General features: G+C 42.1%; 3 protein-coding genes across 6 annotated transcripts in view; 1 reads left to right on the top strand and 2 right to left on the bottom strand.

The window, feature by feature from the left end:
* The window catches only part of unkl (unk like zinc finger), a 28,173-nt gene extending 18,988 nt beyond the window's left edge, over window positions 1-9,185 (bottom strand). For all 4 annotated transcript variants that reach the window (XM_064322344.1, XM_064322342.1, XM_064322343.1 and 1 more), the window contains exons 1-3: window positions 9,029-9,185; window positions 7,936-8,145; window positions 294-470 (exon numbers count right to left, since the gene is read on the bottom strand). In XM_064322344.1, the coding sequence (XP_064178414.1) occupies window positions 294-470; window positions 7,936-8,145; window positions 9,029-9,093 (452 nt within the window). In that variant the 5' untranslated portion in view covers window positions 9,094-9,185. The remainder of the gene's footprint in view (window positions 1-293; window positions 471-7,935; window positions 8,146-9,028) is intronic.
* A 6,390-nt stretch (window positions 9,186-15,575) lies between these two features.
* Window positions 15,576-19,109, top strand: h3f3d (H3 histone, family 3D). The gene is made up of 4 exons (XM_064322367.1): window positions 15,576-15,706; window positions 17,300-17,448; window positions 17,855-18,008; window positions 18,621-19,109. The coding sequence occupies exons 2-4, from the start codon at window positions 17,321-17,323 to the stop codon at window positions 18,747-18,749; spliced, it is 411 nt and encodes a 136-aa protein (XP_064178437.1). The 5' UTR covers window positions 15,576-15,706; window positions 17,300-17,320; the 3' UTR covers window positions 18,750-19,109.
* A 524-nt stretch (window positions 19,110-19,633) lies between these two features.
* LOC135248117 (ubiquinol-cytochrome-c reductase complex assembly factor 4) lies at window positions 19,634-22,657 on the bottom strand. Its single transcript, XM_064322366.1, has 2 exons — window positions 22,515-22,657; window positions 19,634-20,792 (listed from the first exon to the last, which is right to left on the bottom strand). The coding sequence occupies exons 1-2, from the start codon at window positions 22,640-22,642 to the stop codon at window positions 20,441-20,443; spliced, it is 480 nt and encodes a 159-aa protein (XP_064178436.1). The 5' UTR covers window positions 22,643-22,657; the 3' UTR covers window positions 19,634-20,440.
* Window positions 22,658-22,760: the final 103 nt, after the last annotated feature.

The following is a 22,760-nucleotide window of genomic DNA, read 5'->3' on the forward strand; positions in this document are numbered from 1 at the left end:
TTACACCGAAGCCTTGCGAAACGAAGTTTAGTAACATCGTGTACTGTACAGCATATAGTTTGTAGTGACAAATAAAGATTGAAATAAATATAACCAAGCACATGCTACAGTAGAGAATGACGGTCCCAAAAAAACGTGAGAAATCTTTTATTTTTAATCGCTATAGATATTTTACAATCAATGATTTTTAAAAAGTTAATAGGATTTTAACATTGGGCTGTAATGTCACGAACCAGACGCCCCCTGGAGGCAATTTGACTTACAAGCTCAATTCTGGGGACAGGTGAGCGTACCTGATGTCGTAGACCGGGGGTCGCAGGTCGTGTGGACCGTGAGCAAAGGCACAGTGGAGCCCGTTCTTGACGCAGTGCCCCCTGGCATCGGTCTCGTGGATGCAGGTGCCAGTCTTGTAGTAGCGCAGATGGTACTTTCTCTCCGTGTCACCGGTCGTTCTGTGCAGGTACGGGCAACTGGCAAAAAAAAAAAAAAAAGGGAAAAAGAAATGCAATGTTCAGAGCAAGTAAACGAGAGATGTTTTATAAGGGTAAGAATCCTTCACCTTCAAATAGCAGTAAATGTCTAGCTGTACATGTTTTTAAAGGTTTGCCAGTGTACACTCTTAGTAAGATTTGCAGACTGGTCATTTCGGTTTACTTAAAATTATCAGGAGCAAGTTCTCAAATGGAATATTAAAAATGTAAAAAAGCAATATGGTGGCTATTGGGCTACTTATCCTGCTGACTGTGGCCGGCAGCTACAACTGCCCTTAGCATCAAACAGGAGTGGTTTCAGAACGAGAGTCATCGCACAACAGTGACCAACGCTGGTTGATGAAGTGGCCACAATTCTGCCTGCTGACCTGCGCAGGATGCATCTTCCTCCAACTCAAGTTTGTGCAAGCCCATCTTGTGAACTGTGGTGCAGTAAGAATCGGCAGCTAACATCACACGATTCACACAGTACAGGCTCGCCTACACTCGCTCGACTCAATAAGGGAGGTTGCAGCATTTAGCGCTAATGAACAACAATCAGGCATTCCAAATTACAGAGAAAAAGGGGGAAAAATGAATGGCAAAATGATTAAAAGGTAACACGGATGCGACTATAGCATGAAGAAAAACTACACGTATTCAAACAGAGATCAGATCAAGAGTACAGCATTTCTCATTTTTTTTCCAGCAGTGACGCATGAGCACTGCAAGGGTTCTGCAAGGGTTCTCAGGTTTATGGAGCAATTCAATGTTGCGCGCGTATTCGCGCACCCAAACAGCCGACTCGCACCTCAGCCAATTCACCGGCGTTCGCACCAGAATCTCTTTCACACGTACCGTAAGGCCAGTCATCCACCACTCACATGTGTTCACCACGCGATACAGATGAGTTGGGGTAGGTAGCAAAAACACTGCAAGAGACTGGCATAACGCTCCCCGGAATAACTAACAATGACCAAAGACAATCACTTAAAAGCAAAAGTAAATGAGCGCAACCATTTACGCATGTTTCATGCCCAAATACGAACAATATGGCAAAAGATTACTGTTCTGCTAATAGGTGAATAAAGGAAATAAATGTTTTGCAAGATAATATAGGCCAGTTTTGCTCATTTGTTTCAACAAAGTTATTCTGAGCCTCTGGACCCATCTGCCTCTAAGCATAGCTTAAAAAGAAATAAAAATCTAGCAGCAGCAGCATCAGAAATTCAGCAGTGGCTCTACATCGTAGCTGTCTCTATGTAGGGGAAACGGTCTCACTTATGGGGGGGAAAAAACCCAGGATTATTCAATGAAGGACATTTTTCCATAAGCCTTTCTTTTAGGCAAACTGGGATGAAAGAATAGTCAGAATGCAGCTTAATGTCAATAAGGGTTCATTAATAATTGGTTAGATAGCGTGGAATAAAATGCCCCATTGCATCAACACATATCATAACTGGTGCTGGTGGACTTGCCCCTTCACCCCGGCCGAGAAGCCATTTTCTACAAGTTACAATTCTTATGTAATCAGTTAACAATAACTTGAGCCAGCCTCATTATGACAGGCATTATGACTAATCGCTGCCAAATTCCTCGAAAGCCGTTCAACTCACGTGGCGATAGACACACCTGGTTTTAACTGAATGGCATTCTGTAAAATCATCAAGAACGTCAAACACAAAGGGCGCTATTCATGATGAAACGACAAGACGACACTACCGTCTGCAGCGCTGAATAACAGCTTTAATTGTTCTGTGGAGGGGGCAGCAGGAAGGCAGTTGAGCAGTGCTGAAATATGTCATGCTTGGGAAGTGAGTTTGGCAGCCCTTCGCACTGCACACTTAGAGATGTGCTGGGGTCTTTGTGCTCTGCGGTTCAAGACAATAAAAGGATTAAAAACAACAGTGATTAGCCAATGACCTAATCTGCTGATGACTAACCAAGCAGAGTCACTTTATTATCCTCACTTTAGGTTTTCAAAAACCACGTGCTCTCAAAAGGGCACCGAGCCCAGCCACCATCATGCCAAAAGAACAGAGTGCAGGGTTTGTCACATTAACGAAAGCAAAAAAAGATGTCATTTCAAAACAACACACACACACACAAAAAAAAAACAATATTGACAGTTCCCAGCGCTGGCTGACCAAGGAGTAAAAACAAAAAATCCTTCTCGCAAAAACAGGAACCAACAACCTGTCACACCTATTGGAGAAATACTCAGAAGCCCACTGAACAGAATTATACCACAGTGGTTAGTGGACCAATAATATTCACAAACAGCAGCAGCAGTTCTGTTCAGACAGTTACTATGGCAACAGACATGACGGCATCAAGTAAGACTGCCACTGAGGAACACAGCAAGAAAAACCGAGTGGAGGGGGGAGGACCCCACTCTAAAACATGCTTCGGTCACAGTAACCCATCGCCATCGCACGTCACAGTTCCTTAATGCAGCGATGAAATTATTCACAATGAACACCAATCACAACCCTCTGTGAGGTGTGCAGAGCAAAGATGGCTAGGGCCTTTGCAGGTTCAATTATAAAAACCAAAAAGAAGAGCCAGGTACAGTGAGCTCACATGGGCTTTTATTCACAAGTGGATGCAACATTGGTCCTTGCAATACTAGCTACTTATGGAGACCAATGCTCATGTGTACCAGCTCATGTGGAGACCAGGCAAGTGTATATTTAATTCTGGTAAGCACATTTCTTACCAGCTTGCCCCACCGAGTAAGTCAGGAAAAAACCTTAATGAGCCCTTCGAGAATTGTGGCTGTTCAGAACTCTCTGTTGAAATATTTGTAACTTCAAAACATTTTTAAGGCATTACTCTAGCGCCATTTGTAGCTACAAATTGTTTTAGAAGAACCAAAAATCTAACTATAAGAACATCTCATTAGAACACCCTCGCCCCCATGTTCTTTTATTCTGATACAGTGCTGTGAAAAAGTATTCGACCCCTTGCTGATGTTCTTTATTTTTTCATATTTGTCACACTGAATGGTTTAAGATCTTTAGACAAAATGTAATATCAGGCAAATGGAACCATCATTTATTTAACGAAAGTAGTTATCAAACACCCATATCATCCATGTGAAAAAGTAATTGCCTCCTTAAACCTAACTGGTGCAAAGCAAGGATGATTCTTGATCGGTCAAAAGACACAACATGAATGAAGGGAAGCAGTTGTGAGTGGATGTACAGGTTACTTCTGACTACCCAGCTCAAGTTAAACGGCTTCTAACACTTAATTCACTCATCTTTCAATGTCTAGAGAAACACATTTAACACAAAATGTCCACTTTTCTTTCTATGACGCTGGATGAGCCTTTGGGAAGCTGCGGATGGTAGTGGAGTATAATGGGTAAGGAACTGGGTTTGGAACCAAACGGTTGCAGGTTCGATTCACGGGTAGGGCACTGCTGTTTTACTCTGGATGCATAAACGGATGCAATATTAATGCTATGTAAAAAGTTGTGCCTGCTGAGTGTCGGTAATGTAATGCTTAAGGGGGAACTGGGGATGCAAATATTACGGGTTCTATGCAACTGAAAACAAAATAACCACGCAGAAAGTCGCCTGCAAGGTACACAATGCCCTACTAACCTTCCAAAGCCAAAAACCTATTTCCACTCCTAAGGAAATCAGCCAGTTCAGTTTAAGTAAGCTACGCCATTGTTGTGAATTAATGGAGTCATACGTTTGTTTTTGTTTTTTTCTTTCATTTGAGCAACAGTTGTTTTACTGCAGAGAATGGCATCACTGGCATTGTTATGATCTTCCATGACTTTATTTTGTTAAATAAAACTTCTCTATTAATCGAATTTCCCTATTATGAGATTCATTCAAACTCAATTTTTGGAAAAAGTGACAGCCCTACAACTGATGTTCAACTTTAAGCTGCAATGCCAATGCTTGCGGTCTCAAGTCCATGCTTTTGTATGTAAAATAAATCTTAAGCATGCTCAATCAAAACAGGGACCGAGAGCACATAACTGATGACTAATGAAAAGGATTAAGAAATGTTCTGAGATAAACCAGCGTAACACCCTCTGAGAGTGCGATTCTTCTTTTGATTAATGTTTTTTACCACCAGCTCATTTATAAAAATAACCCCAACTTTGTGCACACTCCACCATTTCCTACTGTACATGTACGGTGCCTTCTCAGTGAGAACCAGAAAGAGCAGAACATTCCCGTTTAAAACTGGAAGCTTGACAAGATGGAAAAAATAACCAAAGGCAGAAGTTGTACTATTGCTGTAGCGAACTGGCAAGCTGTGCCTTTGTCCCACATGTAACAGGCACTTCCAGATGTTCATCTGAGCTCTGGACTCAGAGGTTAACACTCTCCTCTCTGCTCTGACATGCCCCCTCACACTATGGTCCTCTCACCATAAGTAAATAAGGATTTTACAAGTTTTTTTTTTTGCACTTCCCATCCAATGGTGTAGGATCACCATGGTACTCAAATCCAACATTTGCTTCACTTTTTACTCCCAACACTGCATCCCACTACCACTGAGAAGATCTGACCATTTTGTAAAATCTGTTCAGTGCTGCCATGATTTAATACAACGCTGTTGCTAAACCAAAGAATGTGACTTGGCCTCATGCGTATAAAAACGAACAGCCGACTGGGACAAATTAAAGTGGACATGTTTGCTTAATTCAAACTTGAGAAGTATCCACATTGAACACGTAAGTACAGACAGTCAGAACTACTATGATTAGCCTAAAAACAACCATACATGAACTTCCTGATTGCAAAAAAGACATTGTGGCATGGACACACAGAAGCAATTAGCCTATCCTCAAACTTGCTTACAGTCCATTTCCAGGTAATGCTGATTTTGCTGAGGACAAACTGGTGGCTAAAAATATGATTTAGCTTGAGAAATTGGCAAAAAGGAGAGGGAGTAAATTAATGCAAATACCAGCTTAATCCAAACAGGTAGCCTACACTGAATCTATAATTATGACGTACTGCATGTAAAAAAAAGAAACAGCCAGTAACACCACAGACATGTATTACATTGCAGTCAAAATATGGACACAAAAACATTAGAATCATTCAAGTTTTTTCAGCTGACAACTTAAACATTATCAAAAGGGTCTCAAGGATAATAATCAATTTTTCATGGCACAGGCAGGGTATATGCCCTATGGGCCATTGAAAAACTATTCAAGATCATCTCAAGCAGGGGGTTCCAAAACCTGACCCTGGAGTACCCCCAAGTGCACTAGTTTCTGTTCCAACATAAACTGCAACGCCTAAAATATGAGGAGCTGTTAGGCCAATTGCTTTAATGAGATGCTTTGAATGTCTAACGAGGGATGATTTACCCTCTTGTCACAAACAGATGTAAAAATATGAATTAGGATTATGAATTAATTAATTTAAGGACATTTAAGTCACATCAGTTTTCAGAGAAGTAATTATTTTATTTTATGCTATTGTTTTCTGTAATGTGTTGCGGAAAATGATTCCATTTTAAAGAAATAAAATTTTTTTCTTCAATAATTGGTAGACTTACAGCTGAAATCAAGTCCTAAGATCTCAAACTGTGATTGAAACTAACCCATTTGCAGAAAAGAAATGAATCGAATAACAACAATTGAGCACAATAAATGGTAGCATCGCTCAAGTCAGTCATATCAGGGTGAGCTACAGTGGATATGCTTTCTTTTTGGGTGAACTGCCCCTTTAACTGCCATGCTTGTTCAGGGTACAATATGCACCAAAACCTAGTCACTGTACAGCACGACTGTTTTTAAAGGATGCAAAGATGCCAAAGAACTAAACCATACAACCAACACATGGTGTGCAATAAGGACAAGGCCGCTTTTGTTACAGTACTACTGTGCTGTGACATTCAGTTACGCTGCCACCTAAACCTACCACATTCAATTCCTCACATATCCACCTTCCTATAGGACACCACAGTATTTATAGCCTGCTCTGCGAACAAATATAAACAAATGCATTATTTAAAACAGTTATACTGCCAGCAAAAAATGAAAGCAGGTGAAAATGGCACCTTTCAAAGGTTACCATCTACACAATATTGGTAGAAAAGTAGCAGCTATGCATTTTTGCATGAAATAATTCCAAAACTTGTGTGAGGGACAGGTGGCTAATTTTGAAGGCCTTGATAAAAAAGAAACAGTTTCTCTGAAACATTCCAATTTGGAGAAAAGTCTGATGTAAATTTTAACTTTGGCTAACACATAAATATAACTATTGGAAAATCAACCTATCCCAGACATAGTAACGTCCAACCAATAACAAACTTCCATTAAAATATTGGTATACCAGCAGTGGTAGACAGACGAACTACACCAATTGTTATTCACTTCTGTAATTCTTTCAACAGCTACACTGTAGCAAGAATGAAATTGTTGATGCAAGCATTACACTTCACGTGTATCAATGGCGGAATGCTACTTGACCAAACTAAAACTGACCATTTCAGTTTGTTGTCATTTTAAGGTCAGTTTACTGGGACTTGTTTTCTGCTCAAGGGTTTGATAAAATTAACTGCACATGTACACTTTTTAAACACCTTAAGACCACGCATTTCCTCTAAAACAACAAAAGCCAGTCAGCTGTAGAGCCAAAAAAACGCCTAGCGAATCAAGTAAAATCACTTAACTTTCAGAGCAAATAAATTACACTCAAGGGTTTGCAACTTCAGGTGATACACATTCTGGAGAATTGTAAACAGATCGTATTAACCAATGACAGGAGGCTGCACGTAGGACAGGCTCAATCACAAGCAAGAAGAGGGGGGCGTGTGCATCATGTCAAAGCAAAGCCAGCAACACGGCCAGTACGTGCATTTTTAAAAACTTAAACCTTTGCAAACAAGTAATACAAACACAATGTCGAATATTCGCTAGCGTTATGTTACAATTATGCTACTTAACTACGGCAAAGAGGAGACAAGTGAACAGTTAACGCAGCTAATTCTGAAAACAAAAATGTAGGCCACGCTTCCGTATAACAAAGAGCAGTCAGAGCGCTACTACTGTGCGTTAAACATCCTGCTCCAGATTATCGTAAAATACAGTCAGGGCTATTGGAAAATGAGAACAATGTGTTTAAACATACCAACTTCGTCCAGTCTTTAGAAAGCGTAAGGAATAGTGCCTCAGAACACAGCGAATGAATCCAGAGTCTCGAATAAAGCAGCCAAATAATTTTTGCTCGCTTAAACTGAGTAGGTCCACGTCTTTTCCCGCAAATGGGAGCTGTTAATCTTTGCAGATGTCGAAAGCGAACCATGTTTAATAGACTGCACTGTGCATCTTATTTTTATATAATACTCTGCGACCAAAATAATCCGATATCCACCCACGTTTAACAAATTATATTCGGCTATCAAATATTTCAAGGTAAGTGAGCGTATATCCAAGTTGCAGTCCAGACAAACTCAAGAAAAAACCCATGATACTTACTCGTCTCCATCTGGACAAATGCCAGTAGTTTCGTCGTACTTTGTACAATAAACATCTGGGCTGTAGTTAAAAGTCCCATCTCTTCTTCTGATGGGTCGTCTTCTCCGCTGGTTTAGGAAATGCCAGTGAAAACACGTAAAGGGTCTGTGTTGAGTGCACTTGTGTTGCAAGAACAGCGGGCACTGTTCGGTCCTGAACTCCTTTAAATAGCTGCAAAGTATCATAAATCAGTCATAAAATGTACATTTATATAAATAAAAACACTTCTATATGCAAAAGCATTGCAACAAGACCGTTTAATCACGGTTACCCAGCTAACTGACTCGCTCAGCACCAAACGTTAGCTAGTCTAGTTTAATGCTGCACAGCGGTTAGCCAATGCTAGATTCCTATCACGCTAAATCTGTTAGCTAGCTGGCTACCCACTTGATGGTCATGATAAAAACAAATTAAGCACTAGCTAACGCTAGCTAGCTGCAGTGTGAAATAAAACATGTTAGGCATGCAAAGTCAAGTTTAACTGTGGCTCTGGGGATAAGGATTCAAAATGCACTGCGTCAAAAATCGTTCTTAATTTCAACTAGTTATGTGCAATAATTTCCAGAGAAATGATGTTGGCTATGTACAAGTGCTGGTGCGTCCAATACCAAAGTTGTGCTCACACTCAGACTTAGCTTGAAAGCTGGGTAGATAGCCGTTAGCCAAATTAAGCGAATCAGGCCGTGCGATATGGGTGAAAAAGAACATTAAAAAGTAATGCAACTTATTCGGAAGCTAACCACGCAAACAAATAACACACAGCAGCGCCTTTGAATTTTATGGACGGTTCTGAGATCCAAACATAAATTAACGTGTCAAATACGAAACAGTGCTGTTAAATGTGCCTTTATTTAGCAAGCTTGATCGCTAGCTGCTACGTGCGTTCAGAAGAATTTAGCTAAGGTTAGCAGGGTAGCGAGCTACAAAAGAGAAAGCACCATTTTTTAAAAACCTCACTTTGCACTAAAACGTTCAGCTTTACTAACCCACGGACACCAGTTGAATAGTGAGTTTGAAACATAATTTCTTCCTTTTCAAAAATCGCTTTACTTACGTGTAGTGGGTTGGTTTCTCTGTTTGAGGAGAAGCGCTCACCGCCGTTTTCGAAACCGACGGCATTTTCAGTCAAAACAATTAAAGGCGCCTGCGCGAAGGCCCGCTCCACTCCTCTGCTCGCGTTCACAGCTGCTGCACAGCAACATGGGCAACTGGCGGGACAAACAAACAAACAACACCCATCGCCGTTGTTCTCGTCAGCTGTGTCTTGGTTTTCAACAGATGCATAATGAAATTAAAACAAACTTGCAAAAATAATACTACGTTGTATTTCCTATGCGTGTCAGCCAACGCCAAGCATTTACTTAATCTCCCACAACCCTTTTGTTGCTTCAAATTGTAATTGCCACTACTCCAATATAGTCAATATATCCAAATTATTGTCTTTCATGAATAAGTATATAGCCAATAATATTCAACCTTCCCACCGCGGCGTCAAGGTCCGCGTAAACTGGCTAGCATTCGTGCATAGTATGGGGTTCTCAACCCTGAACCTAGAGCAGTGTTTCTCAACCCTTAGTCCTGGGGACCCACTGTGTACAGTGTCTGATTTTTGTTCCAACCATAGTAACGAGTGCTGTATTGTAATGAGCTCCTGTATTTGTTCTCAATTAGATACCAATTGTTCTTTAGATATTTTACATCTATTGTCGGACGATTTACCCTCTTAAAACCATATTATGTCCCATATTCACATCCCAGGAATCAGTCAGGTTGCCTTATTCATTTTCGCAGCAGCCCTTCAGGACCCGGGCTGAGAACCACAAAGACTACATAAGACAATTGAATCTTAAAAAAAAACTTTAAAACATGACAAAATCTGCAAAAACGTATAATTCCTGCGATGGGGATGGCAACATAGTAGAGCAGTGGTCTCCAGTTGAGGAGCCTGTTTTATGAAGCAGGATTACTGAGTTAGCAGGATAACTGCACTGAGTAAAACTGGGAACCCTCCAAAATCTGGAACATGGACTGAGCTGTTCAGGGTTTTACTCAGTGCAGTTATCCTGCTAACTCAGTAATCCTACTTTGTGGTACAGGGGCCTGTATACAGGAGCGAAACAGGACCCAGGGGTTATTTCACAAAGCAAGGGTTACGGAATTAGCAGGATAACTGCGCTGGGTTAACCAACTCTTTTTACTTCAGTCCATGTTAGCAGTTATCCAGCTAACTCAGTAATCCTGCTTCGTTAGACAGCAAATTATTTATAGAGTGGAACTGGCTTCTAGCTGTATCCAGAAATATCAGCCAGCTCCTCAAATTTAAACCAGTTACCACCAGTTTTGGTAGGCCTGGTGTGCCAAATTGACATGACTAGGCCATAATGTTTTCAGAGAGCTCTAGCTTAATTAATTAACTAGCTATGTCAGATGTAAGTACTAGACTGCACTTACACATACATGATTCTATGAAATGTTACACATGCATGTGAGATATTAAAAATAGATATCATCACAAAATCATCAGGGTAAATCTATGTGCATTTCCCATATTTTTGCCCACATTTTTTTTTTTTTTTGTTGAGACGTAGGTCCCTGGGGAAAGTGCATAATGTCAGATAACAGCACTAGGGCCCAAGACTCTTTCCTTGTCTCGTCATTCTCTAGTCGGCAATCTTATGCTTCTCCTCTTGTGGATGAGCCCAGTACAGAGCGAGATAAATAGGAAAACAGCATTTCTTTATTCTCCATGCTCACTGAAAACTGTAATAAAAAATGAAGCTAGATAATCTAGTGTCCCTGGTAGAGTTAAAAAACACAGATAGGCCTATGACTGTTTTTACGTGTGTCTTAGCATGTTAGATTGTATATGTTAATTGCATTTGAATCATAGTTTGATGTGTTGCATGTTTTCATGACTTCTAGCAAAACAGATCATTAATCTCAAGAGACTCGTGCTTAAACTAAAAATACAATAATTAAAATTATGACTTGGAACAGGGGAGAAAAGCAATACAGTGAAATAAAACTGGAACCAAGTTTGTTCAGTGGTTAGAGAGCAATGCTTTTTATCCCATTCACTGAAGTGTCAATGGTTGGTGTGCCACCATGTGGTAGAAATTTTTCATGCTTCCAAGTCAGCAAAAAGAATGTGGAAGAATAATATGGGTACGCAGCTAGCATTAAAGGTTGGTTCCTTATATTTGGATGGCAGGTATGCCAAGGTACGGCTTAGCGGGCCATGCCTAATAACTATACAGAACTGAGAGTACAGCCGTTTCAGGGTTTCCTACAGAAATCTTGGACCACATCTTGGGGTTGGGGGGAATTGCCACTGATTCTGCTAAGGTAGAGACGATGAGGAAGTGGGCAGTGCCCAGGTCACAGAGAGATCGGCAGCTTCCTGGGCCTAGTTTCTTATTTCAGGTGCTTTATTTAAGACTTTTCCAACACTGTCGCCGAATTAGCATTTCACCCTGGAGCCCCACCCAGGGGCAAACACAACAACAGCGAAAACTTGTTACGCCACCCTTGTGCCAGTAGCTCCTGTTGCTTCTAAGACTGTGCAGTGACTGTGAGATCAAGGAGCTGAGGAGATAGTGAAAGCCTGCCCCTGACCCAGAGTCTGTCCCCAATCCAGAGTCTGCCCCCGAATGAGTAGCTGCTGCCATCCCTGCCCCCATCTTAGATAATAAGCCTGCCCTGTTCCTGCAGGCTCCGTGGGAGGACCCAGAAGTGGGTCCAGTGCTCCAGTGGGTGCAGGAGGGGTGGTGGCCTTTTGTGTTGTGTTTGTCTGCTCTCTTCACAGTGACGAAGTCAGTGGTGAGCCAATGGGACTGCCTGATGCTGGACCAGACTCTGCTGTACAGGAGGTGAAGGGACCCCAGGTGCAGATTCTCTTCAGCTTATGGTGCCACGGTGCCTCCAGTCCAGGGTGCAGCAGTGTATCCATGGGGCGCCCAGGGTTAGCCACTTTAGGATGAATAAGACCCTGCATTGGCTTCACCAGCAGTTCTAATAGGGACGGGGCAGGAGAGACGTTGAGAGGTACTGCTGTGATACCTGCACAGCCAAGAAGGGGCCGGGGGACAGGGTGAGGGTGCCACTCCGGCAGTTGTACAGCAGGGCCCCAATGGAGAGGGTGGCAGTGGACATCCTGGGGCCATTTACAGTTACCAACAGATATGTGCTGGTGGCCATGGACTACTTTACGAAGTGGCTGGAAGTGTATGTGGTTCCCTCTCAGGAAGTATCTGTGATGGTAGGGTGTCTGGTGGCTGGTGTCTGGTTTTCCTGGGGTGCCTCAAGAATTGTACTTTGATCAGAGAAGGAACTTCAAAAACAAGCTCTTTGCTGAGGTCTGCCGCCTCCTCAGTGTGAAGAAAACTTGCAGCACCTCACTGCACCCCCGCAGTTACAGGCTAGTAGAGCAGTTTAACCACACGCTAGCCACCCAGTTGGCTCTGCTCACCTCCTACTGCCAATGCGACTGAGACCTTCACCTACCCCAGGTCCTCCTATCATACCAGTCAGCTGCGCACGAGTCTACTGGCTACACTTTGGCAGCGCTGTTATTCGGGAGGGAGTTGAGAACGCCAGTGGACTTGGTGTTTGCCGGCTCCCTGACAGTGACTGGCCCAATAGTCCAGGCCTCAAGTATGTGCACCAGATGCAGGACTGCCTGGACCATGTCAACCAGTTGGCCAGGGAGCACCTGAGCCATACAAGGGTGCAACAGAAGAGAAACTATCGGGTTCAATCCCCGGCAGCGGTACTTCTGGCTTGGTCAGACGTTCCTACGAACACAGTTGGTTCGCGGGTGGGAAGCCGGTGAGGGTATGAGTCCTGATCGTTGCATTAGCGACTCCTATTGGTTGGACGGGTCGCCTGTTCAGTAGGGAGGGGATCTGGGGGAGATAGCGTGAACCTCCGCACGCGTTATGCTCTCCCAGTGAAAGTCCTCGCTGTCGTGTGAAAAGAAGCGGCTGGTGACTCCACATGTATCGGAGGAGGCATGTGGTAGTTTACACCCTCCCCAGACCGACAGAGGATAGCGCATTGACCAGGACTGTGATACACATGAGGAATTGGTATAATGACCAAAATTTGGGAGAAGATGGGAGAAAATGGCAACAACAAAAAAAAAATTAGAGAAACTATGACCTGCACTGCTTCAGCCAGGTGTTCCAGGCAGGGGACGCGGTCTGGGTGTACAACCCCCACTGATGGAAGGGACAGTCACCCAAGCTGGACAGCGACTATGAGGGTCCCTGCACAGTCCTCCAGAGCCTGTCTGACATGGTGTACCAAGTGCGTCTCCAGCACCGCCATGGACCGCCTGGTGCCATACAGGGGGACCCAGCTCCCAGACCAGCTGCCACCGGTCCCAAGTACCAGCTCGCAGGCTTTGCTCCCCAGAAGCAGTCAGCATCTGCTACCACCCAGCGGCAGCCAGCAGTCACCACTCCATAGCAACAGCCAGCAGTTGCCGCCCCCCAACAGCAGCCAGCAGTCACTGCCTCCCAGCAGCAGTCAACAGTCGTCGCACCTTTGGAGAAGCATGTGGCCTTGCCGCCCACCTGCTTGGCTTATGGGACATTGCAAAAGCGAGGCCTGTGGTGAAGTCACTTTTGTACGTCGCTTTGGATAAAAGTGTCTGCCAAATAAATGTGATGTAATGTAATGAAGCGGGCCTGTAAAGAGGCCATTGCCATTTTTTTAAAAGAAGGGTGGTAGTGTGGGAGGTTAGCTAGCTAGCTTTAAAAAAAAAAAGCTAGCTAGCTAACGGTCTGATGGCACAGTCAAGCAAGATGTTATAGTAGAGTCCAGATGAGAGGTTACAAGGGGTAATAAAAACAGGACTGGCTGTAGCTTTTGTACCACCCTAGGTATTGATCATGGACCAGGGTAGGAAGGATTCGATTGAAGACTGGGGGACAGGATGAAGGGGGCAAATTCACTGCCTACCATGAACACAATGCAATTTTCCCATTTTTGTTTTCTCTTTGTTTGGGACCTCCCCATACAAATCGTACCCCAGGCGGCCACAGATATCATCTTTCCAGTAATATTTTTATTTTAATTGATCAATTAAGTTACAAGAAATACCAGCAGATCCTGTGGCTCTCCAGGACCAGGAATAAAGATCACTGGCCTATATCAGGAACCAGCCCTGCATACAAACAGCATAGCCTCTTGGGTGATGAAGGTGCAGATGCTACTGATGCTGTGAGAAGACAATCTACAGGATTTGGTGGATGCTGTAATGTGTTCAGAGAAGCAAAGATGGTCACCTAGAGTGGGAGGGAGATACTGTGGAGTGATGTGGAACAGGAGTACTGTCTTCACCAAAGTTGAGCTTTGTGTGAAAACTCTTTGTGTGCAACTCTCTTCTGGCTGGACTACCGGCATCTGCCACCAGACCCCTGCAACTCATTCAGAATGCTGCGGCTCGTCTGGTCTTAAACATCCCCAGACACTCCCACGTCACTCCCCTGCTCACTACCCTCCACTGGCTGCCTGTTATAGCTCGCATCAAATTTAAAACATTGGTCCTAGCATACCAGGCAGTCAAGGGATCAGCCCCAGCATACCTCCACAAGATATTCAAACCCTACATGCCAGCCAGATCCCTCCGTTCTGCTACCTCAGGACGCCTAGCACCTCCCCCTCTTCGCACCTGCACTTCCAGAACACGTCTCCTGTCTGTTCTGGCCCCACGATGGTGGAATGACCTCCCTGTGGAGGTCAGAACAGCTGAGACACTGACCCATTTCAAACGACGACTGAAGACTCACCTCTTCAGGCTGCACCTCTCCCCATCCCTCCCTACCCCCTGTAAACGACTGTAAGCTTAGGGTTGTAACTAGGCAGCTGTTTCGTAGGTGACTTAGGTGCATTAACTGTCTTAACTACTGCTTGTATTTTTTCCATAGATTGCGTTGTTGCCGTTCTCGTTGTGTTAGTGTTAATCAGTTTAACCTTCAGGGTCCAAGTTGAACTATGCGGTTGTTCCCTGCACTTGGACCGGTACTTCTCTCTAGGGGTTTCGTCATACTTGTTCCTGGTTATGGTTATACACTTTGTTGTACGTCGCTCTGGATAAGAGCGTCTGCCAAATGCCTGTAATGTAATGTAATGTAATGTGTGGTGGGTAGACAATGTTGCACACAAGACACGAAGGGCTCACTGTCAGCAGGTGGAGACAAAACTGCATTTCTAAACCAAATGCAAAAAGAGCAGAGGGTCGTGAGCTTCGCACTGACCCGAAATAAAACAAATAAATAAATCTCTCTAGATTTTGAAAACTTCCCAGAGGTGTAAGAGAGGGTTCGTTGCTTTTTGGAGAAAAAAATGGAATGTGAGGCTTTTGTAGCAATGTAAGTAGCCGTTGCCGGAAATTGAGAGGCATTAACAAATATAAACAAAATAGAGAGCTAATTCATATGTATTGCATGGATATCTCGATGCAGATGGTTTTTGTTCCATTTATTTCAGAATACGCTTTGCCAACGTATGTATATAGCCTACTTTTCACCAATAACGCGGCTTTTCTTCTTGAGCCCAGGGAGATATTTCTGACACAATGCAAATTTTATTTCAACCAATGCAAGACCAAAATTTAAGACATGGGTGGGGCTTCAAACCAGTAACGTCACAAAACCTATAAATATGACCAGGTCCCTTCATTCAGAAGGTAAATTGTGACGGTGAAAAGTGGGACGTAGTTAAGTTCGTAAGTCCGGCTTTCCTTTAACTTATAACAGACTTGTTTGAAATATTATAAAAGTTTACAAATAGCATCTTAACATGTTATTTATTTTAATATGAATTTGAGTCCAGATGTCATCGGTTTGTTAGATCGCTTGCTTCTGCACTTCGCAGTGTTTTCTGAATAGAACCTAGCCTGCGTCGACTAGCTAGCTCCATACGGGTATTTGCTAGGTACTCGTTAGCTATGTAGCTAGAATTATTTATTTTGTTAAAACGTGCAAGTGTTTTGTTCTAAGGATACATTTGTGTGAATGTTAATGGAACAGAACTCATTTTACCTGTAGTAGCGAGGTATGCTAGCTAGTATTTGATGTAACTCTTACTAAATACCTGTATGTAGCAACATCTCTACAAAGATAGCCAGCTAAAATGAGCAGGCTTAAGATAGACAAAGCAGTCTGCCGATTATTTCAGTTCACTCGAGGACGCCATGTTGCAAACATCCTCGGAGAAGACATGAGCGAAGCGTGCCAGTTTGATGTCGTGTAATGGTGGCAGTAAAATTAAATATAGCGAGTCTTTCAAATGTTTGCTAGATCTGTATTACGCGGTTTGCAGAAGTTAGCTTGCTATATTGCTGGTTAACGCTCGCTAGTTAATGAAGTGTTGTATGCAAAGGAAGCGCAAACGTTTACCTAGTTCGTCCGTTTACATGATAAATTTGTAGTTGTATTATTAGCTGTCCAACGTTAGTTGGTTTAGTTAGCTAACATTGCGACATTTCTCTCGTCAGAGGATGTAGTTTACTGGTTGACGCGCCGCTTGTTCGCCTTCTAAATTGGATGTGGGTTTGTAGCGTGAAATCAGACCGTTTCTCTACGCGGTTGTGTGAAAATGTGCCCCTGGCCAAGCACGAAGCGATCGGTTTAAATTTAGATGATGAAATATTACTGCATGCTCTGAGTGAATTGAAAACTAACATTCGCTATCGTGCGCATACGCTACAGCGTCGTCGAGAAGGGAACCCTTTGGTGGTGATGTGCCTTCACTAAATTGGATTATTGACTGCGAGATTCTAAATGTGCTGTTCAATCTAATGGGTTACTCTTGCTAGCTATAATCGTACTAACTGTACGGATACATAGATAATTATGGAATCATTATTGTGTAGTTACGGTAGTCTAGGATAGCCATTTAGCTATAGTGTCAGCTGTGCTGGTCAGTTCACCACTATTGTTTGCAAACGTTATCTGACGACATAACTACAGACAGTAAACTTTCTGCAGTTATCCTAGATTTCACTTACTTTACGTTAAATTGTGGTCATTGACCACTTGCGTGCTGAATTTGGAAACAAATTAAATTGGCATAACAGCTAACGTTAATAGTTGGGTGCTGACAAGACAAGAGGGTAATATTTGGAACTCTGAAGTCGTAACTATTTAAGATGAATTTAGTGTAAATCCTAATTTTACTTAATTAAGATGTACGTATTAAACTGGGATTGGGTGTTCTGTGGGTTAGCATTAACTACCCAGCAATCTGCCTTCGCAAGAAGGAGGTATAGAAAAACTAAGGTCGCTAACACGAATCGTTTTAATCTCTTCTAATTTAGGAAAGACTTTTCTAGGACGACATGGCACGTACCAAGCAGACTGCCCGTAAATCGACTGGCGGTAAAGCGCCAAGGAAACAGCTGGCCACTAAAGCTGCAAGGAAAAGTGCACCCTCTACTGGTGGTGTGAAGAAGCCTCACAGATACAGGTAAATAGATTGCTTTTTAATCAGGAATTTCTTTATTTGCGTGGCTTTGACTGTCTTACACTGTTGAGGGAACAATACAAAACTGTATTAAAAAAAAAAAACACTGGTTGGAGCGTTTCAATTACCTACGTTGTACCCAGTTAACCCCACCTACTGAAAACCTGGCATTTAGCCAATCTGTCAATCATGTGTATTCTTCCATATAATTAGAAAAATCCTTTGCATACTTCTGTTTACAAAGTTTCCCCAAATGATAACAAGTTCTCATTTCTACAACCGTTCAACATCTTTGTTGGCATCAGATAATTTATTGACAAATGTGAAGTGATTGTGACTACGTAGGAAGCTTTGTACATACATTTGTTTTACAGAATGGTTCACCTGTGGTCTTTGTGTGTTTGTGAAGGCCTGGAACTGTAGCCCTGAGGGAGATCCGTCGTTACCAGAAGTCGACAGAGCTGCTGATCCGCAAGCTTCCCTTCCAGCGCCTGGTTCGAGAAATCGCCCAGGACTTCAAGACCGACCTCAGGTTCCAGAGTGCGGCCATCGGCGCTCTGCAGGTGTGAATTTTTCCAAAAAAACTTTGTTCATGTTGGAACCCTCCTATGCGGGTTGATTGTAATGGAGTTTAATTGATAAAGCCCTGCATTAGAATTGATTGGTTTGATTGGGGCATCTGCAGCTATAGTCCAGTGGGCATGAGGGCTTTGTGGTGCAGTGGAGAAGATAATTGAGACAATGACCTGGATTCACTCAACATTTGTCTTAAACTTTGATTCAGTTCAAATGTTCATTCTTTGCTTTGTTGTTTTTATCACAAACACACTTGGGCAATTATAGTAATCGCCAAAAATTAACTCTCCAAACTGCTTTTGTAAACAATAAACCTGACAGTTGCATTAAATTGTCATCCAAGGTTAAGGTCCAAGTATTCATTGAAGCAAGGCCAGTGAATCTAAAAATAATATTAGACTTCTGAGTAAAGTTCGCTCTGGATTAACATTAATATAATCAGTTATGATAACTCAGGTTAACACATTGCCTCAGTCCATTATGCAGATGGAAAGCAGTTTGTTTGCTGTTCAGGTAAAATAGGTGAGACCGACTAAACATTTGGTTTGAAGGCTCTGGTAGATGCACCATCCATCTTTTTTTCTTTTTGCTCCTTGTAGGAAGCCAGTGAAGCTTACCTTGTCGGTCTGTTTGAGGACACCAACCTGTGCGCCATTCACGCCAAGAGAGTGACCATCATGCCCAAGGACATCCAGTTGGCAAGGCGAATCCGAGGCGAACGTGCTTAACTTCACAACTTTTTGAACTCAACATTTTGATGACAATTTCTTTTTTTTGAAGTCCTATATTGAACTGCAAATACCTACACGTGTGCAGGTTCAATTTAATTTTGTATGTTAGTATTGGTAGAAAACAAAGGCTAGTGGTTTACAGTGCAAAGGTAGCAAGCATTTTGTAAAACATTCCTTCAAACTCCCTCTCAGGTTTTTAAAAAGTCAATTTGTATCAGAAATTGTTATACCTCTGAAATATTGTGCTGTAGACATTAGTTTGCATGCTTCCTATTGGATACATTATTAGCAAACTTGTAATCTTTTTCTTTTTTGCATTGTGATTCTTGGGTTGTAAATAAACTTTCCACTACCTCATTTTACTTGTCTTTTTGTATAATCACATACATTAGTTACAGATGTCCCTTAACATTAATGTCTTGATGCAAGTGAGGTGGCCTAGTTTAGTAAGGATAAATTGTAGGTATGAGGTCAGAACTAAGCTCCATTAACCCTTTGAGGAGTAGGTTTTTTGGAATGTTTTTCAAAATTCTGAGTGTTCTAGAACTCCATTGCTTTCAGTTACCAGTAATGATTGTGGCATCAGCATTAGAATGTTCAATTAACATTCTGTTCACATATTTGTGATCTTACACCTTTAAGGGTTAATCTACTTGTGACATTTCTCTTGCCTGTAACCCCACAGCATATGAGGAATGGAATGTTGTAAGCATAGTCATTTTAGAAGCAGTAGAGCACTGTTGGGTTCCATATGAGTATTTATTCATTTTGGGGCAACGCATAAATGTATTTTCTTGTTTGCTGTTGTCAGAGTCCATAGGTTTGTTTGTTATATGGTTAGGCATAAAAGGCTCCAAAACAACACATTGTGACACATTGGCCAATGCGTGATGGATTATTTATTGCTTGTAACTCTCAGCTGAATATTTTCACCAGTTAACCAGATAAAACATATCATTTTTGCAGTACATTGATGGGTAAATTGTTTCACCCAACTGCTTAACGTGCAATTATAACCGTTCAAACTGTTATGCACAAAATGTCCAGGGTTGCACAATTTTGTGATATGACCAATATGACTTTGAATCCCAAGTAGATTACTTAAGCTTTCAAACAGGTAGGCACACTTGCGTTTCCCACATCAACTGCTTGTTCAAGAGCAAGTTAACACCAGAAATGTATTGGCAAACAAAAAAACCAGTTTACAGAATGAACCAACCACCTATAGTGGTATGAAAAATAGTCATATCCCTGCAATGGCCATTTAATTTATGTTCATATAAAACACATTGGTCACAGGAATGGCACATTTACTTTTCATTATATGACAGACTGACATTTACGTACCTCAGTGCCAACTGATGATACGTTTTTAATTAGTGCCTGCAAGGCATTTAGTGAGGTGCCATTGCTAATTGAGCAGCAAGATATCAGGGATTTGTAAACACTTACAGTGCACTGTGGGCATACAATTTACAGGGATTATCACATCACCTGACCTCATCCTGAACAGTGAATTAAAATATGCATCATATGCTTTCATATTTGAGGTCCATCTTAGTTCAGAGCAGAATGTTCCGAATGCAGAGTTACACACTGGTCAATCTGATGAATCTGTATTCATGGCCATATTTGCAATAAATATCAAATGGAAACAATAAAAAAAGTATTAGTTCGTTTATTAAATATCATGAATCCGGCCTTGTCTCGTCTTCGTCTGTGTCATCTTCATCTGAAAGTAACCCAGGAATGTGTTCATCAAGTCGTTTTTCAAGCTTTTCATCGATTTGAGATTCTTGCCGAAAAACACACCACAGCAAGAAGCAAACCCCGAACAGGCTGAGCGGGAGGACTTTCCACCAAGGCCGCTCATGGGTACTCCCAAATGAACGATCCACACTCCAGACACGGTGGCTGGCTTTGCTGGAGGAGAATTTTATTGGTTTCTCAATTTCCTCATCGTCCTGGTCTTGTGGGCTCTGCAACTTCCTGTACCTCTGTGACAAGCACAGGTTCCTCGTGGCACCCAGTCTTGTGGGCCTATGACGAGGAGAGAAGACAATGCTAATTAATATCAATACAAGACTTGCACCAAAACTATTTAGGAACAGAAGCTACTTGCTTTACTGCCACCCCACAAATTGAGGTAAATGCAGTAAAGTATTAAAAGTCAACATGTACGTTTGTTGAAACACTTTTGTTCATATTTGGTTAAATTTAAAATCCAGTCTCTGACTGCTCCAGGCTCTGAAATCAGCCACTCCGAATTTCACCTTGCCTGAATCTTAACAACCAATCAGGACAGCTGTCTGCCCTGCCTGCTGTTGCATGTTCACAGCGTTGCCAGAGCAAACAGGGCAGGAGGGCTAAGGCTACACAGTTGAGAGCAGAACAGAGGTAATGTTAGCTAGATCTCCAAACAACGTGGAACTCCGGTATTACCTTGTCATCTTACGTTAAAAAAAAAAAAAAGCTATATTTTTACTCTGAATTTGACGTTAAGACATAAAAATCTTATTTTAGCAGGACAATATATTGGCTTTCACAATCTATGCTTTTAAATGTAAGATGACAAAGTAGTAATTTTTCATTGGTTGAAGGTCAAGGTAGCGTTACCTCTGCTCTAATCTGTGTAGCCCATAGGTGTAGCCCCAGCCCCATCTGCCCTGTTTGCTCTGGCAGCACCCAGGGGCAGTGATTCTGCAACAGGAGACAGGACAGACAGCTGTCCTGATTGGCTGTTAAGATTCACACAAAGTGAAATTTGGAGCGGCTGATTTCAGAGCCTGGGGCAGTCAAAGACATTATTTTTCCTTAGACCTTTTAATTGATTAATATTTATTGGGATGTGAAGGAAATTTAATCAAATATGAACACAAGTGTTCTTACAACAAACTTACATACTGCACCTTTCAAAATCCCCCTTTGTGACCTCAACGGCTCTTCTGAGGATGTAAAGGCTAGACCACTTTATCCATCAGCAGAGTAACGGCTTACATGGTAAAAGGACAAAACACAGGACTTGCATTAAGTAATAGCAAACATTGGATAGCACTGCTTTGGAATAAGGCTTGTTTAATTTGAGTGAGCTAAAATAACCAATATAGTTTGTTGTAACTCGGTCTCATTTTAATATCAATCAATACTTTTAATAGCAGGCCTAGGTTTTGCCAGTTTTAATGTCTCAAACAGTCCTTTGTATGTGTGAGGCATTTTGTACGTTGGAAACGTTTTTGTGGAGATACAAATTACACATAACGTTACATACACTAACTTATTCAAATTTGTAGACTAGCCAGTGTGTTTACTTGTGATCTGTGTTTGCATGATAAGGACAGTTAGTTGTACATCTTCAATCAAATCAGCCCTCTTTCCACTGACCTAGAAGTAGGGTATCAAAGACGTCCATCAAATAGACAGCGAACGTCAGCTCCTGTTATAAGAGTTTCCAAACCCAAGGTCACACTTTTAATTTCACCAGAGCGACGCTTAATGGCAAGCAATAATAATCAGCTAGCTACCCGAATAGATACAAGACATGGTTGGTTATCTTTTTAACGTGGTGTTAAATTATTTGGGAACGTATACGAAGAATAAACCTGACGATTTAATGGGGTTAAATCGCCAAGCAGCAACATCCCAGTACAAGTTCCAGTAGCATACATCGTTCCTTTTAGGGCGCTACCTATCATCACTAAACGAGAGTAGCTTGTCTCATTTTATTGTACGTACATAAATAGAACAGCGCTATATCACACTTACTTTTGCTCTGACCTATATCCATGGAACAATACTCCACGAAACGATACTCCGTTGTGTTTCAAGACCGCAAACAGCTTTTGACCCACTCCCGGCATGGTAGGTCTATGATCGTGAAGTGTGCTTACCATCGATACTTACTCAACACTGTGATGCAACTGCTAAATTGATCCGGTGTGAATACAAGCAAGGTAAAGTGAAGTTCCAAATACAATCTGGAAAAAATAACATTGTTTTGTTGTTGATTGT

This window comes from Anguilla rostrata, chromosome 2, assembly GCF_018555375.3.
Source record: "Anguilla rostrata isolate EN2019 chromosome 2, ASM1855537v3, whole genome shotgun sequence".
Classification (NCBI taxonomy): Eukaryota; Metazoa; Chordata; class Actinopteri; order Anguilliformes; family Anguillidae; genus Anguilla; species Anguilla rostrata.

What these genes read in the sequence shown, in the direction of transcription:
- h3f3d (XM_064322367.1), top strand. Translation starts at nt 17,321, where the DNA reads ATGGCACGTACCAAGCAGACTGCCCGTAAATCGACTGGCGGTAAAGCG. An exon ending in AAGAAGCCTCACAGATACAG is followed by an intron (nt 17,449 to 17,854) that starts GTAAATAGATTG and finishes GTGTTTGTGAAG; the next exon opens with GCCTGGAACTGTAGCCCTGA. An exon ending in CGGCCATCGGCGCTCTGCAG is followed by an intron (nt 18,009 to 18,620) that starts GTGTGAATTTTT and finishes TGCTCCTTGTAG; the next exon opens with GAAGCCAGTGAAGCTTACCT.
- LOC135248117 (XM_064322366.1), bottom strand. Translation starts at nt 22,642, where the DNA reads ATGGTAAGCACACTTCACGATCATAGACCTACCATGCCGGGAGTGGGT. An exon ending in GGATATAGGTCAGAGCAAAA is followed by an intron (nt 20,793 to 22,514) that starts GTAAGTGTGATA and finishes TCCTCGTCATAG; the next exon opens with GCCCACAAGACTGGGTGCCA.